The sequence below is a fragment of the Limanda limanda genome, chromosome 10 (genome assembly GCF_963576545.1).
Source record: "Limanda limanda chromosome 10, fLimLim1.1, whole genome shotgun sequence".
Lineage (NCBI taxonomy): Eukaryota > Metazoa > Chordata > Actinopteri > Pleuronectiformes > Pleuronectidae > Limanda > Limanda limanda.
In genome coordinates, this window is record NC_083645.1 from 11,301,547 (window position 1) to 11,319,261 (window position 17,715).

Consider the following 17,715-nt stretch of genomic DNA (forward strand, 5'->3'; position numbering starts at 1 on the left):
CAAACACAAATTCCACCCAAAGCCAGTCAATTCCCCTCCCCTCGCTCTCTCTCGCTCTATCTCGGCCTGTCTCTTTAGCAACCACACAATCAATTCCAAACAGAACTCAGATACAGCTTAGCACCCGGAATGTATAAAGGCTTTTTTTTCTCCCTTCACGGTGCATCACAGGCACTGCAGCCCGGTTCCCCATCTCCATCCAACTCAGACAGTTGTATTTCTATTACTCTCTGGTAAACCTCAGAGGCTCCACACAGGCAGTAAACAGAGTGGGTACATTTCCTGACAATGAGGTGGTGGCGAAACATAATGTATCAGGCAGGGAAATAAACAGCACATGCGCGCCGCACACACACACACACACACACACACACACACAGGCAGACACACAGAACATAATACGTCTTGCTTAGACTACAAACCACTGTAAACACATTCACGCCAACTCCACGGCCACAAACAACAGGCTCCGTGGTACATGGAGATGAGTGCTGCACGGTCACGGTGGGCTGACGGACAGACGCACAGAGGAGGGTAGAACAAAGAATAGTGTCCTACTGCTGTGGGGGGGGGGCCTGCGTGGCCGCGGTGCCCACACACCTGGCTTGCTGGGCTTGATGCCCATGGGCTGGAAGCCAGTGGTGAGGATGGAGGAGTCGGCCACGTCGGCATCCAGGCCTTCTTTCTTGCGGCGGTACACCAGGACCACCACGATGAGCAGCAGCGTGAGGCACAGGGCCACCGCCACCATGCCCACGTAGAGCGCCACGTCCTCGGCACCGCTCACAGCTGGAAGAGGAGGACACAGAAAGACAGAGGAGACATTTTTTTAATCCCAGGTGGAATGTTTCCTCTTGTGTTGTACGGTAATATCAACATGTGGTTCAACATTAGCAAATTTAAGAAAACCTTCACAAAACTTCAATGTCAACATGTGGATAATCGAAAAGGAGAAAGAACCAGTTTGTGCAGCAGGTTTTGTAGCATTACCTTACACTGCATATTATCTTATTCCAGCATGTTCCTCACCGCTCTGTCTTATTCTCTGAGCACTCGACACCCCAAGAGAGACAGTGGAAAAATGCAGGATTTGCTTATGAAATTCTAGCACCTTATTTAATGTCTGTCTCTTTTCAAAAGCATGGGGAGCATCTTTCTCCCAAAAGTACAGTATAAAGATGACAGCTAAAGCCCGGACCAGCTCCGATGTGCGCCAGCATCAGTGTGTATGTGCTGTTGTGTGTCAGTGTGTGTGGGTCTGTTTTTGCAGGAGAATGGGATTTGCTACGGCTGTCTCCCTGGGCTGGGGGGGATTTGGTGGCGGAGGTGGAGGATGCTCCTGAGGCCTTTGTGGAGGACCATTTTGCCGGGGAGCCACGGGGGCGTATAGTGCTGTCAGCTGAACACAGTCGAGGAGGGGACGCGGTGAGCGGAGCGGCTTTGAGGGACGGAGAACAACAGCAAAGGTTAGAGTGCTAGAGGCTGCCATGTGGAGAGTCCACATCAAAATGCAGGAGGACCGGAACAGGAAGAAGGAGAGAGAATGCGCAAGATTAGAAAACAAGAATTTAAAAGACCAATGGGGAGGAAGCACGTGTCTGTGACTGACAGCCAACACGATTTGCATTTCAGCAAACAAACAGCAATAGCACGTCCGAAATGTTTGTATCCAAATCAACCCGATTATCATTAGAAGCGACACATTTTGATGAATATCTCCAGAGTGTTATTGTGTTTCTCCACCACTGCGGAAACATACCACCTGACAGCAAGCGTGCTCAGCCCTGGAAACAGAGATTTGACAAGTTTTAATTGGTGTTGTAAATCCGTGACATGGGGATGGCACAATTAAATTAGCAGGATCCTATCAGTCAGATTTGAAAAGAAACACGATTTAAAAAAAAAAAATGTTTCTAAAAAAGTATTCTGTTTTTTTCTTCCCCCGTTCCTCCGTCTCACTTTTCATCCATTTGTCCTTGCCTTATTCTTTTGCTTTGAAAAAAATCAATTTCTCTTGGACAAAGCCGCCTGCCATAGCCCACGTCTTTAAAGAGAAATGCCAGAATCTATTTCATGGGTGATTATCTCAGTACAATCTGATACCTTAAGTAGCAGGATTATATGCAGCCGGGCTCTATGGCGGCCCTCGGCAAAGCCAGGAATCTCTTGACATGTAATCAATCGTGAATGACTGACTGAAGATAAACACAAGTTCCCCTGTTTTGTTCCTGACATCATGAAGCACATCTGCAAGGTACATACATGAAGAGTCTCATGAGATCCAAACACCCGTCCTCCACCTCTCAACTCATCACTTACCCTGCCTCTCCCTCTCTCCTCTGTCCCCCCCCACCCCATCTATCTCTTTCAATCCTCAGGGAGGTGTGAGTAAGAGGAGCTGCCTGGCTAAGCCTTACACGTTTTCACTATGAGCTCCAAAGGAAACGGGGTGGGGAGAAGAGTCTTTGACTGAATCTCTTATTAAAGTTCCTAAATCCAATTGTCTTGTTGAGTCAAAGGCCAGAAGAGGCTGTGATACTTGGACTTGTAGCGCCGCAGTCGACTGGGAGATGTCCGGTCCGGCTGGAGACAAAACAACAGCCGTCAGCAAGGAGATGGAGGACAAGCGGCTTCTGTTGATTGGATAAACACAGAATCAGAAGGGGCCGGTCGCTGTTTACTTTCCGAGGGTCGAAGCAAAGTCACCTGGCTCACCTCGGATGCAAAGATCCGGTATCTTGACTCTTCGTTTTCCTCGGAAACCATTCTTGCAGCCAGACAATGAAGTCAGTCAATCAGACAACTCTGTCTCTCTCTCTCTCTCTCTTTCACTTGATTTCTTCCTCTCTCTCCCTGCATTCTGTCTTTAATCTCCGGTGGTTTTATCAGACGATCAGTGAGTGAAGTTTTATCTGACCCACCAGGTGTCAGAGTGAAACAATCCCGATGTGCACTGCGACCCTGACCAGCGACTGGTCCCGGCTCCTCCTGGCCCGCGCTCATTGATTTTCATGATGCCAGCCAATAATTGAAAGGACATCCATCACACTTTAATTGACATAGCTAATCGGGTTTTATAATTGGATGAGCTTTACTTTAGTGGCTCCTCTCGCTCCCTCTCTCCTCCTTCTTCCACACACACACAACCAATTTACTCTCTGTCAGCCCATCGCTCCATCGCTCATTTCCACTCGACGTAATCGCTGGCGGAGAACTTTTGATTCTCTTTGAGTGTGACCTCTCTGGATGATTGACACCTGCCTGCGGATAATCGGTGAATGTCACAGTTGAACTCCAGGCCAGTCTCCGTTTGTTCCCCCCCTGCCCGAGCTTTCAGTACTTGCTCCTCACACACTCGCTCCGGGGCTGGAGGTTTCAGGATCAGTTTCTGACTTGTGATGGGACAGAGCGGACTTATAATTCATCTCCTCGAAGGCGATGTTCCTTGCTCCATGTTCAAGTCCGGACTCCTGCTGCATTGGCAGTCAGCACATTGTCTGCACCTGATAGTCCTCAACTCACTCTACCTGCTCCGTTCTCTCCCCTGCATTGATAAATAAAAGCTTGGCAGCCTCCCTTGCCTCTTCCCCAGGCATTTATCAAGAGGCCTGAGAATATATTTCATCCCATGGCCAATCCTCTAGTCACTCGCCCGAAGATGAATAACGGTGAAGTTCTTAAGGTCAGGGAAATATGGCTACTAAAACTCTCAAAGCGAACGTGACCATTACTATCTCCACAATACAGTCGTCCCATCCCTCAGCGAGTCCCGATGAAATATGGCCCAAAATAAGCGTTGGGCCATTTTTCATGCAGCCCGTGACCCCGGCTCTTCTCTTCTGACAAACAAACCCGTGAGGAAAACATCCACCGGTTTTGCCGGCAGATTAGCCTTCAAATTCAAAAACACACTTAAGATGGATTAATAGTTTTACGGGCTTTGCACAATCAATTGTGACATCCCCTCCGAAACAGGATGCTGCTGCAAATGAAGCTAATTAACTTCATTACACACATTAAGCCGAATAATTGTTGTTATGTTGCCCCTAATTTCCCGTACCTGAGAATAGCAGCACTTTTATTTTTCATATTTTTATTTTGTGCCCTCTAACACCTGTCTGCTCTGGCAGGCTGCCAGCGTATTTATCATTTCCCCCGCACAGATTATGCCTTGCTTCATATTGGGCTCCACTTGTTTGCCTTATGAAAACGATCCTGCCTGGGTCAGATCTGTTTATTTTAGAGCTGTAAAACAAAGCACGTCGATTCTCATTCATACGATACCCTAAACAATAACCTCATCTAACGTTGTGCCATTTCTGCCCTAATGAGGGAGATTACAGATGTTTGAGAGCTCTTCACACGGAGGACGTTGCGTTGCAGAGTAACTACAGCTTACTCTGCACTTGCATTGCTCGATTACACAGGGAGGGAATGGGGTGCCTTTTGTTTCAGGGGGGGGGAAGTTTTCCATCTCAGCTAATAGCCTGCAGACATGGTTGAAGTATGAGAGTTGCTGACAAGCCAAAACCATCTTGCTATTTTGCTTATTATAATACTTCACACAGCAATTGTCTATGGAAACACATCTGCTGGGAACAGATTGGGACAGGCGTTCTTCAGAGGCCCGCGGTTCGCTCTGCGCTGTCAGTGTAAATACTGAGGGTCTCTCTCTGTGTGTGTGTGTGTGTGTGTGTACACGAGAGGAACAATGACTGGCATCTTTGTGTATATATCCTGCCTCTCTGGGGAGGAGCTGCTGACCTTTGATGATGGGCCGACTGAGCTCCCTGGTTCACTGCACCAGCCATACTCAGCCATTGGTGGCAACACTCGCATGCATGCACACACACACACACACACACACACACACACACACACACACACACACACACACACACACACACACACACACACACACACACGACTGCACACACTGCTTACATATGTATATATGAATACACAAGGCATCATTCGCATACAGTAGCACTCAGACGCTCGCTCTCCATGCATCGGTCTATCTGATCACGTCAATCAGTGCAAAATACATAATTCAGTTTATTAATTCACTGGCCCGTGTCAACTGCATCGCATTAAAACGCAGTGTTTTCCAGGCAGGTCAGCCAAACAGCCGCACTATTAATAACGTTTTCTTTATGAGATGCCACCCCGAGACTCATCATCTCTTGATGGGAAGCTGCAATATCTCTCAGTCTTTGATATCTGTGGGGAGCGACAGAGCTTTGCCTTCATGTCCATCTGGTCGGCGGAGGACCCTGTGGTGGCGCTCTCCACTCGGTCTGCCAGCTCGGCCTGTACGAGGTTAGCGTGTTCTCATCCTGACAGTATGCACATGCCCTATTAATGACACATGTGGGGCGGCGGAACACAGCAGCGGCTGATTCACTGAAAACAAAAAGGAATACACACTGGCTCTGCAGCTACATATGTAGATGCGCACCCAAATATATGCACGTTGAGAAAAAAATCACAGCACACATGCACACCAGCCATGTCTGTCTGTGTTTTCACGGCTGATTTGCCGGCAGCACTTTATCTGGCAGGTTGTGTTTGAATCACAAGAGAGATGCTTTAATTCTCCGCTCTATTAATAGGTCAGAGAGCATCGCGGTGCAGGCACAGGAGAGAAGATTGCGCATTATCTTTGGAGCAAGTGCCATACTGGTGTTATTTAGAGAGGATTGTCTGAAAAGGTCAGACAAGTGGGAACGAGCCAGCAAGAGGTCCGCTGACGACTCTTCTGTCAGTACAAGGGTCGTATGAGAGGGACGCGTTTCCTTTATGGACCTTTCTTTACATCTATCACAGGAAGCTGACACTATAAGGAGATATTAAATGTTTATTTGATCTGATAAAAAGAGGAGGACACTCTCGAGGAAAGTGAAATTGAAGAAGTATGAATAAGGACGAGGGGCAGACCGATGATCTTTGCAAGACTATACAGTTATGCCTGTTATTCCTGAATACATTTTCCATTTTGGCCTCACACTTATTTATTAGAACTTTTTGAATAAGGACATCTGCTTACATTTGTTTTTTTGGCTGCAGCTCTCAGAGGTTGCTTTGAGCACATGTATTGATTTTATAATGTTCCTCTGCAGCCCATCAGTGGAGCTATAAGAGGCAAATACAGAACTTTACTGCATTCTGCTGATCCTGTTCCAGAAAAGCGTGTCGTGATCCTGCATCTTTCCTATTGTTCCGCTGAGTTGAACAGCGAGAGTATGGTTTGCAGCGTGTGGGTGGGGGTGCACTCACTCTGTGGGCACTGCTCGCTGGTGCAGTTGAGAGACTGGAGGTCCAGCCCCTGGCAGTCTTTGCCCCCGGTGCCAGGTGAGGGCTGGGAGCACTCCCTGCTCCTCCACATCGAACAGTCGGCGCCGCACGCTGACCACTTGCTCCACTCGCTCCAGCCGCCATCCACTGCAAGGACACATAACATAAAAAACACAAGTCAAGCACACATTAACAAGCACACACAAATACACACAAGCAGCAGCAAAAAAACTCAAACTGATTCCTTTCAAACATGTTTTAGGTCGAGGGATAAACTATTGATCGGAAGTCATGCTGAACAGTTTCTATAAAACAAGCTATAGCTTATTTTTTACAAACAGCGCAGGCTGAGGAGTTCAGAACACTGGTGTAAAAGCAGTGGTGTATTTGCGTGTGAGATGAGAACAACTGGTGGAATCCTCTCTTGCCATCCTGTGCAAATTTACTCGCTCTAAAATGGAAACCGGGTAGGGAAAGCATTATAAAAGACATGCAAATCCACTTGCTCACACTCAAATCCAGCAGATGCACGGAGAAACCAAAACATGTAAAACTGCTGAGGGGAGCCATATTGTCGCTATTCTACTTTCTGTGTTTATTTTCAACATGGAAATCAGATGCAACTAAGCTAAACCCCATTGGTACGTTGTGGATAAGGGTGCTGCGGCCTGGTAGACCCAGCTGTCAACAGGAATATGCAGAGGGAGAAGAATCTGACCCCTGGGAAATCAGTCCACTAGTCTACTGTTAAACATGCAAGCACACAAGCTATTTAAAAATTCTTCTTAAATCATTTGTAAGGGAGAGCAAATCTGCCTCCATTCTGAATTATTTCTCAAACAAGCTGTTACTGTAGCAACACGAGCATTACCTGCGGTGCGGCTGAATGCAAGAGACAATACTGGTATTACCAGAGATGGATTGTACATTGTACATTGCACCTGCAGCAAGGCCATGTAACTTTAAACACACCACCACCATCTGCACGGGCTGCAGCAAAATATGAAACGAATGGAAATTGGCCTGTAATAGTTCCGAGCGTGCACCGCTGCGAGAAATATCTGCAGCTTTACCACACACAGAGCGGGAGGCCATTTTGCAACGGTGGGGGTAATTTGCCAGTGTTCAAGGGTGGGTGGGAGTGGTGGTGGAGGGGGGCTGATATCGAGAGTGAGGCAGTGCCAAGCCTGGGGAAGGGTGGCCACTGGGCTGAGGGGAAAAGGGGCGGTAATGAGCTCTCATGGGAGAAAGAAACCCTGAGACAATGGCGTTTTCTTTTTCTCCCAAATGTAAAAGGTGAATGGGACACACACACACACACACACGCACACACACACGCACACGCACACGCACACGCACACACACGCACACACACACACACACACGCACACACACCTCTATGACAGCAGCAGCCCTCCAACTGACCGATATAAGGGCAAGAAAAACCTTAGTGCTCATTAATCCTACCAATAAAGAGTGCAGGGGTCATGACCCCCAGAGAGATGGTCTGACCGGCTGCTGGTCTGAGGCTTTGGTTAATAAAACATAAGTGCAATGGCGGAATGTTAATGGTGCTAGGATACCTACTGTATAATTGCATAACTGTACAAAGTCATGATTTCAGTCCCAAATTGGAAAAACGGCTAAGAACCGCTGTGAGCATTTTGCACCGGAAGCACAGGTGTGAAAATTAGACCCCGCTAGATCACTTTTCATGCCTATTTGTCTATGTGTGGCCTAAAATCATTGCTAGAGCGTGTGTATGTGTGTGTGTGCGAGTGTGTGTGGTTTTGTGTTTGGTGGGATGCTGACACAGCTCGGGCCTTTTTTTGCAGTCAGATCCATTTGGCAGAGAGAGCAGAACCAATCAGATAATTGTCCTTGTTTGGCATTGAGTGGACCCATCCGTGGGCCAGTGGGCTGATTATCCAGGCCGGGGAAGGAGAATGATTGAATAGCGAATTACATCCTAATGAATACATTATGTCACCCCTCAGTTTGTCCACACCACTGTGAAATAAAGAGATGAGATCAACATCTGCCCTGATGAGGTGATGAAATTCTACTTCTCTTTTTCCAGCACAAAGCAAGACTAATGTCCATGCAAATAACATTTCCAAACAAGGAGATTGGAGTGGAAACGGGACGCTGCTCATGAGAATGTGGATGAGGCACAAGCGCTGCCACAACCAGGCCAAGGGAAATCACAGAAAGATGAAGATGCATAAATAGACCTTGATGGCCTGTTTGACTCAGACATATGTAGGAATGATGAGGAAGAGGAGGCTTTTCACAGAGACCAAAGACATGTTTGGACATTATTATAAGAATTGGCCAGATAGTAAGTGGTGACTATAACAGAAGTGAAGCGTAAGAATTGGCTATTTATTTGATTTCCTATTCTCCGGACTTAAACCTGAAATACAAAAACAAACCTTGTCCTTCTACTTTTTTTTCCTTTCTTCAGAAATCCACATTAGAAAAGTGTTATCCACAGCTGCAGTTTTTCTTATCAAATCCCCAGAGAGAGATTGTTAGTGCTGCTGAAAAAAGGGCACGGCAGCAGCTGATTTTCAATCTTGCAGCACCACAGGTTTTAGGTCAGGCAGGTCTCCGAGGAGTGATACAATAGCCAAATGGCAAGCCCCCATTTGGACATGTTGTCAAGGCGGGAAGCAAGAGGAAGCCGACCATTCTTCGAATGTCGGTGGGAGGGCCTGCTTGAGGCTCCGCTGTTCAAAATGACAATGGCGGCTGACGGACACAGGCCGAGATCATTGGACTCCTACAGCTCCTGTGTCCTTGAGGGGAGCATGAGTAGGTAGACAAGCACCACTGTGACCAGCGGGCCGCCCTTCTGCTCCCACTGTCCTGTCAACACGTGTGTGTGCACAGTAACCCCCCTAATCCCGATGTTCAAAAGCCTGATGGGGGAAAAAAAGCCACAGAAAAGACCCATTGAGTGGGTTGATGGCTTAGACACCGAAGTGGGTGATGCATCAGGGATTATTTTCCAATTCTTATTCCTTAACTCTGATACGTTTTACTTTGAGAAAACCCGTTTGTCGTCCTGTTATTGACGGATATATTGATAAATAGTATGGGACCGGTAATTGAAGGAAGTGCAGTCTACTCCCTTCTGTTAACTGAACCAGTAGAACAAACCAGAATGAGACAGAATGAGACATGAAGAGGGTGAGCCAAAACAAATGGCACCAAATGATTAATAACGCCGCTGATGCAAGGCTGTCACCAGATGGCCACCGTCTTTTCAAACTGAACTAATGTGTTTTTCTGTCACATTTATTAGCCACAGCCTCCGTTCCTTGGATAAAATATGTAGACTCCAGAACAATCTCTGATAATATCCAGGCAAACGCACAAATGCTTACTTACATCGTAGAACTAGACACTTGCCTGCAGTGCAGACATATGGGCTCCAACTTGCGTTTGTACAGCGCACACACGCACAGACACACACTTACAAGAGCGCGTGCACAAATACACCAGCCTCGAGTCTGTTTGTTTTCCATCTCGTAGAATTCTCACGACTCCCCTGGCAAGCCGGAGGGATCCGTTTAATATTTAAATAATTCGCACAAATTAGAAAATTTCTCGGGGTGGTTTCGCAGCTTACTAACGCATCAGGCAACCGCTCAAGTCTTTTGTGTGAGGTAGGTGTCACAGTGCTGCCTCCAAAACTGGGGGTCTACATATCTGCTGTTGGCCATGCTCGTGTTAACTTTGTTGGAAATATTGGCCTGATTTGACATTTTGCCCACAACTGTTGGCTCTGACCACAGGTCGGTGCCGGGGGCAGAGGTGACGGAGAGGTGTGGGATGGACTGCAGAATTATGTGGGATCCTACAGCGAGAGAGGCCATGGGATGGAGACAAAGGAAAAAAGGAGAAGCCAGAGGAGAGGAGAGAGAAATGGAGATTAGGCTCTTGCATAGTTTGGCTACTCGCTGTCTCAAGAGTTGATCTGCTCTGCTCTGAGCCTCAGGCTTTAGCCTCAGCCGCCGCCTCCTCCTCCTCCTCCTCCACCTCCTCCTCCACAGCTCCCTGCGTCTCTCCCAGCATGGAGCCCATCTGATCTGCCACACAGGCCTCCGCCAACTCTCATTAAACACTTTGGAGACAGACAAAAATACAGATGAACCTCTCTGGCTTCAGAATTTCCTGACGAGAGGTGGGAGCTCACATTTAGATACAAGAGTCATCATGAACAGACGTGTGGAGAGTTCTGCTGCCGAACAGGCCGGTGTCCACCGTGTCCGTCTGTGGAAGCTCGCATGAAGTGTGCAAGTATGCAAATGTGCCTCTGTGGTTAAAGATCAGCACCACACTGCAGGGATCATGCTACTTTTCATATTTGGAACAACACATGGCCATCGGCATTGCAACAAGAAATGTATATATAGACTTAGCCGGGCAAATGTAGAGAAAAATTATAGACTCTGCATGTTGTTGCTTCCAAATTTAATCTGATTAGTTTCCAGTGATTTTTCATTCAGTCGACAGCATCTTGTTTATCCCCCAGAGGAAGAGAGCGGCAAATCCATCAGTGTGTGTTCTAGACAAAGCAGAAACAGACTGTAGCTTTAAATCACACAGAATGAGCAGCAGAAACAATATTTAATAATTTTTTCTGTAACCCATTTCAAAGATCTAATGCTGTAAGTTAAATGCACTAGAGAGCTAATAATCAACACAGAATATCCGTCTAGATAAATAATGAACTTCTGAAACAAGACCAGCATTAAATCATGCAACTTTTATAACCCTCGTCACACAGAAAGGCACTGTGGAGGAAAACATTTTACAAAATAAAAGAACACTACTTCGGAATCCAAATGTCAACGGTGCCTTAGTAAATAACATGGTGTCTATCTGCAGCATTACAGCTCCCCGTGCTATTCATTCTCCCCCCAGACCCTTTCTTCTGAAATGGGTTGAAATCACCATCTACTGTACATGTGGTGGATGAGACCTGCAGAGGCAAAAAGCACAGAGATAATTAAAGTTGTTATCCAGCATTGAAGAAGGCTCTCTGCCAGGCTGGTCTCATCTGTTCCCCCTCGCGGACCACGCGTGACTCTTATATGAGAGCTGCTATTCAGGCCGATGACTCATATATGTGCTAATCATGTGTATGATGAATCAAAGTGAGGATTTGGATGTATTTGGGGCTTGTTGTTGCTAGGCCATGTGTGTGTGTGGGTGTGCGTGCGTGTGTGTGTGTGTTTTCTGGAGGACAAATGACGGCAGGAGTCGGTTCATCTTGGGGGCTTTCAGAGGCATGTCTGTGAGTACACAACAGAGCCACTGTGCCACTTGTGATTGGAAACAACAGCCCATCATCCCCCTGACTCTGGCGTGGCGGACTTTGGCCTTGAGGGGAACCCTCGCCGGGCGCCGACAGCTGCGGCTGTCTGTGCCACTGATGCTCCGTTCTGAGACAGGTAGCGCGAGAGAAGAGGAGGCAGAGCCCACCACAGGAGTGATGGAGGTGTGAGCCGGGTCACGTTGGTGTGGCGCACCTCATCAAGAGGGAAAAAAAAAGAGGAGTTCATTTACTCCCCACGTCTGTGAAAACTGTGTTCACAGGGCACAATGCAATTTCTGTCACAGCAACCTAAGGGTTGAAATTACACACTTTCTCCTGGCGGGGCAAGAGGAAGATAGAGGAGGGTGGGGTTCAGTCTAACAATAGCTCGGACTGACATTAATCTCTTTAAGCTCACGGAGGTCGGTACCCTGCTTTGCTGTGGGGGAATGTCAAGCATCCCCGGACACCCCTGTAATTCCATTACTCGTTGCTCCAGCGCTAATAATTCCAAATCTGTCCAGAGCCCGTCCTAACAGAGCGTCACACATTTCTGTTTCCTTTGTCTTCCTCCTCCTGCTGCTGTATTCCAGCGGGCCATGTTACTTACACTCATGCTTGACATCTAGTGATGTCTTTACATGGGAGATGTGTAACACAACACCATGATTCACTGAGGGAGAGAACCTTTGTTTTAGACAGGGAGAAGCTGCCACTGCCAGAGGTGTTCGATTTCCCTTTCTGCTATTTACCGAGCGTGGGAGCGTTCTCCTGCGGTCAGCACGGCTGCAGCGCCCCAGCGACAGAGTGTGTCCACAGACCGATCTGCTGACAGGCAGCAGCCAGCTCTCCTACGCACTCAGGCTTTCTTTACTTCTTTCTCGGTTTTCCCCCTTTCGCTCTCTCACTCAGGGCTTTGTTCCTGCCGTCCTTCCACTGTATCCGATTCCATCTGTCTCTATCCCTGCTTCCTCCTTACACCTCCTGTTTTCTCCCTCTCTCGCTATCTCTCCCTCTGTCAGGGGGCTAATGTGGGCCTGCAAATGAAGCAGCTTGACTTCCATCTCGGGCTCGCAGGGATCGATATGTGTTGCTCAGTATCAGGCAGGGCACTCTGCCTCTCTGACGCGCTCACAAGGGAGAGCGGACCGGCAAATGAAACGCCCTCAGCTCCTCACACGTAAAAATGGCACACAGGTCGCCGTAATTCATCTTTTTATTGCCCATATTTACTACATAGCTTGAGCAGCAAACAATAACAAATGTACTGGCTGGTCTGACACCACGCCATGGCAGGGACCATGTCTCTTAAAACAGACAGGTCTATATAAAAGCAGGGTCTGCGTAGATAAAGAGATATGTGAACAAAGCGTGATGATAATAAATCACTTTCAGGATGACTCCTTGCTGTGCAGACTAATAGGCTTTGACGTTGCTGTGTAAGTGTCCTAATTGCGGGAAAACAAAACAGAAGCACTGACATCTAAGAAAAGACGTGCTGATAGTAAAGGGCAGCCAACATAAAATATGAAGTGATGACTTCTAGATGCAAAGAAAATGCGAAATGGAAGCCACAGGAAGCCAAGCGCCACAGGACACACAGGGTTGCCTGGGAGTTACCTGGACAGGTGGCCACGCAGGCACTTTTCTGGACGTTCTGCCCCTCACAGGATGTGCCTCCGTTCAGTGGCGTGGGGTTGGTGCAGCTCCGACTCCTCTTCTGCCAGCCACGCCCGCACACAGCACTGCAGGACGACCAGGTGGTCCACGTGGACCAGCCGCCGTTGACTGTCAGACCAGCGCCGGAGGCGTTGGGAGGATGGAGAGGTGAGGGAGGGAGGAGGTTGGAGGCAGGGGGGGGGGGTGGATGGATGAAGGGACAGAGCAGCCAGGATTACCCGACATGCACCACGGTGTAGAGGTGTGTTGCGCAAGAATAATTGTGACTGTGCTGTTATACTTCAATACTGCAAGGTGGATGCTTCCTGTGTCCATGTTGAATTTACAGCCAAACTGACGAGGACACAAGCTGAGTCTCAATTTAGGTACTGCATCCTTCGGAGGATGCGGTCAATCCTGCTCACGAAGGAGTCGATCTATTGCGCAAGGTAGACCGAGTATTCCGCGAAGGCCGAACCGAAATGAGACGGTCTTGTTTCTTCACAAGCTGGCCCCGCCCTTATCTCTGTTGTCTAGCAACATCGCTGACATTGGAAACGATAAGAAAGTTGGAGCATTTGTTTCTCTAGGATTGAAGGACGCATTTGGCACATTCGAAAGAGCCTTCGAAACAGGACGGTCTTGTTGGCTGCTGTGACACAATCGATCTTCAGATGCAGCCTCAGAAGGATGTGGCCCTGAATTGAGACAAAGCTAAACTTTCTGCGACTAGAGACTAGTGGATTTTTTTTAATATCACTCCGAATTTAATCAAGGTAAGTAACGAAAACCCTCAAAATAAAGTCAGAATATAATCCCTGTTCAGAAATACCACTGAAATCCCTGTGTGCTCATACTCATAAACCCATAAAACACAACAAATATTAAAAAACTTTACAGCCTTAAACATTAGAGTTTTTTCCAGTCCACTTCTGATTTTATACAATTACATGTCATTCATCAATCTCAAGTATTCGTTGAATTGCAGAGAACAGCACTATATAATTTATTTCTCCCTTCACTAAGTTTGCATGCAAAAATTCCTATAATTTGCTGTACCAGCCGCTCGTGTTCTCAAAATCAAAAAAACATTTATTGGGGCATAATTCACGCCGTATCGCTCGATCATGGCAGGTGATTACATCAAATCACACTGATTTAATTCTAACCAGCTCCTTCCTGTATCTACTGTGTTTGCTCCCGTTTACAAGACAGCGAGATTCCTGATTTATTGACTCGAACAGCACTCGTTCCTCCTCTGTACATTCTCCCTTCCTAATTTCCCTCTAACTCTCTCCCGTGCTTGTCGTGGCTGAATCATTTCCTTGCCCTCTCTAGGCGATTGATTGCCCGCCACGGCGAGGTAAATTACCAGGCAACTCGGCCCCAGATTACCTCTTATCACAGAGTGCAGTCACACCAGCCAGGCCTTGTTAAAATGCATCTCTGGCCCCCTGTTGAACCCCACTTCGAGAAGTAGCACTTATTATGACTTGCTACAGCTAGCTGGATCCGCTATCTCGCTGGACTGTGATGCTCTCAGCTAAATTAATTATTTTCTTTGCAATAGAGAAACATAAGCGAATAGCAGTAACGCATCTTTCTTTTTCTATAAACAAAAAAATCTTCTTTTATCATGTGACCTCAAATAATACCGCAATTGTCATTTTGTCAAGCACAAAGCACAATGGGAAGAAATGAAATTGCACATGCAAGCACCCGAGCAATTTATTCAGAATTTCTTGGGTCTTCAGAGGGAAAAGTGTTTGTTGACTGTTTGACGACACAAAAAAAGGCAAACAATAGGAGCGTGAATGCTTTTGCCTCCCCAGCCACTTCAAATCTGGATTTCTTCATGTGCAGAGCAGACCTTTCAACAACAAGCTTATAATTTATAATCAACACGGGAGTAATTGTGCTCTTATTCTTACGCTGGTGGCTTGAAGGAGTGTGCGTCATTATTCCTGTTTTTGAATGCATGCTCCAAATGAATACATTCGAAACTATTCGCCATGGAAGTGAATATTCTTAACAATATTCTTACTTAAGTATATTTTCCATGTATTGGTACATAACTTTAATTCACTCATCTATATATATCAGGGAATACAGGTACTTTCTTCTTCACTTCATATTTATAAAACATTGCGATACACGTCGCTGATCAGCAGTTTCTCACACAGTGAGTACGTCCTCTGATAGAAAGTAGCCTTTGTATATACCAGGACTCTAGGGTGTGAAGTCATGCATCTTCCAGCCCTGCAATAACAATCAAAACCTTGTTAAAACAGATGAAAGGATTCAGTCAACAAAAACACTCGAGAGCTGCTACTTTCAAGTGTTGGTAATATTTAGATTTGTGACATATTCAACAGATAAACATTGAAACGGTGTTGAAAGATAATTTTTTATGTCTCTTTTGCTGTGAACAATGCGGCATGTGAAAAATAAAATAAAATAGGTGAGACCCCGACTCTCTAGACAAGCAGCGCGGCTCCGACAGGCTGCTCTGACCTGATAACACAGGCGCCTAAATGAAAAGCAAGACGTTCTTCAGAGCTCATGCATCATTTTAGAAATTTATAAATACGCAAATTGGTCCACTGATCCAATCAGAACAAGCAGGTAACATTAGACCCCGCCTCCTTCAGGGCACGCCTGCAGCAGCATCACTGGTGAGGCAGATTAAGTTAACTACTGCATTCGGGGAAAGGCTACACTCAAAGTACCTTTAGATATAATACTTTAGTTATATTTAAAAGATAACACTTACTTTCTTTTAGGCGAAATAGAACAGTTCTAGTGCTACTTTTACTTAAGTACATTTTTGTTAATTTATTTGTACTTTTACTTACTTTTTAAGGACTTTTAGGACTTTTATAAAAAAATTATATCATATATTATTATAGAATCAGACACACACAAATACAAATCAACACAAAACTAAACACTGGTTTCTCACTGGGATATGTTAAGTCTTCCCCTTTAAAAGAAAATCACCCACATGTGTATTTTTTGAATACTGTAAGAGAGAGAGAGGATAATATCTTCTTTAATAAATCCAAACCAATCAAACAGCGCTGTATTTATGATCCTCACGTTTCACACTAGCTAATGTTTCTAAAATCTGAATTCATCTTATGCCCTAAAATCCACAGAGAGGTTTTGTTGGCTGAGAATCTAGAGTAACTGCAAACTTAAGTAGCAATTAATATTCAAGTAGCTACAACCTCAAAATGTGAACAGAATAAGATACAGAATCAGATCAAATAATTCCCACTGACAGATTATACAAGGGATGAAAATAGTTACAGTAAAAACCACATGAACTTCACAAATGTTAAAATACATTTTGTATGATAAAGTTATCAATATTTATAGATAAATAAAGATAGAGAGTTAAATAATTCAATTTTTTAAATCATTGTTATAGCAGAACAAATTTAAAAACTCAAGAGCTGTGCAGACATTTACAAAGTGCTGTATATTTGTGGCATATGGCGTTTTCTCTACCGACACGATAATAAACAAGAATTGCTGCCCTGACTTTACAGCGCATCATAACATCGACTTTTTTCTGGCAGCCTCCACGAGAGACCGACCAGGTGTCAGAAACCGTGCCAGATTATACATTTCCTTACACAAAGTCGCTTTCATGATTCATGTGATTTCCATTTCCTGTTTGCATGTAGCCGAGAATTAAACCACGCTGTAACGTATGCAAAACTTTAGTGGTGCTGTGCCAGGAGCCGTGGAACCCTCTGTGACAGGAGTTATGCTTCTTTTCCCCCTGCATTTTTAATAAAGGTCAGTCTGCTTATCAAGCCAAGTCATTATTTACAGTTTGCTGTTAATTCAATTTTTTCTTCTCGTATTGGATCCACTACAGAGGCGGAGGAAGATGGCAGCCCCGTGATCAGAGTCTGCCAGCTTTGGCGGAACGGCTGCCAGTAACATTTAAGTTGTGCTAATTAACGTGCAGATACGCTACTATCTCTTTATGTGGTTATTTATGATGATGTAATCCTTTGCTCGATGCAGAAGAGGGAGAACTTCTGCAAGCTGTCCCCATATGTCACATATGTGTATCACTGCATACCAATATTACAGCTGTTCTGTGGGATCTGCATATGTTATTCCAGCTTCCTCGGATCAATGTAAGAGAACATGGACAAGGAGAATATGCACAGGACAACATATGTTTTTTTCTCCTATCTTCATTCAAGACAGATTTAGAGCAGGATTTATTGATTTCACGTTCAGATTAATGCTTTCACTCAAAACCCTGTGCTCACACTTAAATATACTTAGCCTGTACTTATATTTCTTGCGCTCCAGCGATCCCGCTGCTTCTGTGCTCCTGTTAAATGTCTGCTTTTGCATTTCTCCACTACTCTCAGTCTTTTTTTATTCTGCACTTGAATTTTTTT

At 45.8% G+C, this 17,715-nt stretch overlaps 1 protein-coding gene across 1 annotated transcript in view; it reads right to left on the minus strand.

The window, feature by feature from the left end:
• Positions 1-17,715, minus strand: part of unc5a (unc-5 netrin receptor A) — a 151,423-nt gene that overhangs the window by 25,366 nt on the left and 108,342 nt on the right. Inside the window, exons 6-8 of the mRNA XM_061079892.1 lie at positions 13,247-13,414; positions 6,280-6,444; positions 559-789 (exon numbers count right to left, since the gene is read on the minus strand). Of these exons, the coding sequence (XP_060935875.1) occupies positions 559-789; positions 6,280-6,444; positions 13,247-13,414 (564 nt within the window). The remainder of the gene's footprint in view (positions 1-558; positions 790-6,279; positions 6,445-13,246; positions 13,415-17,715) is intronic.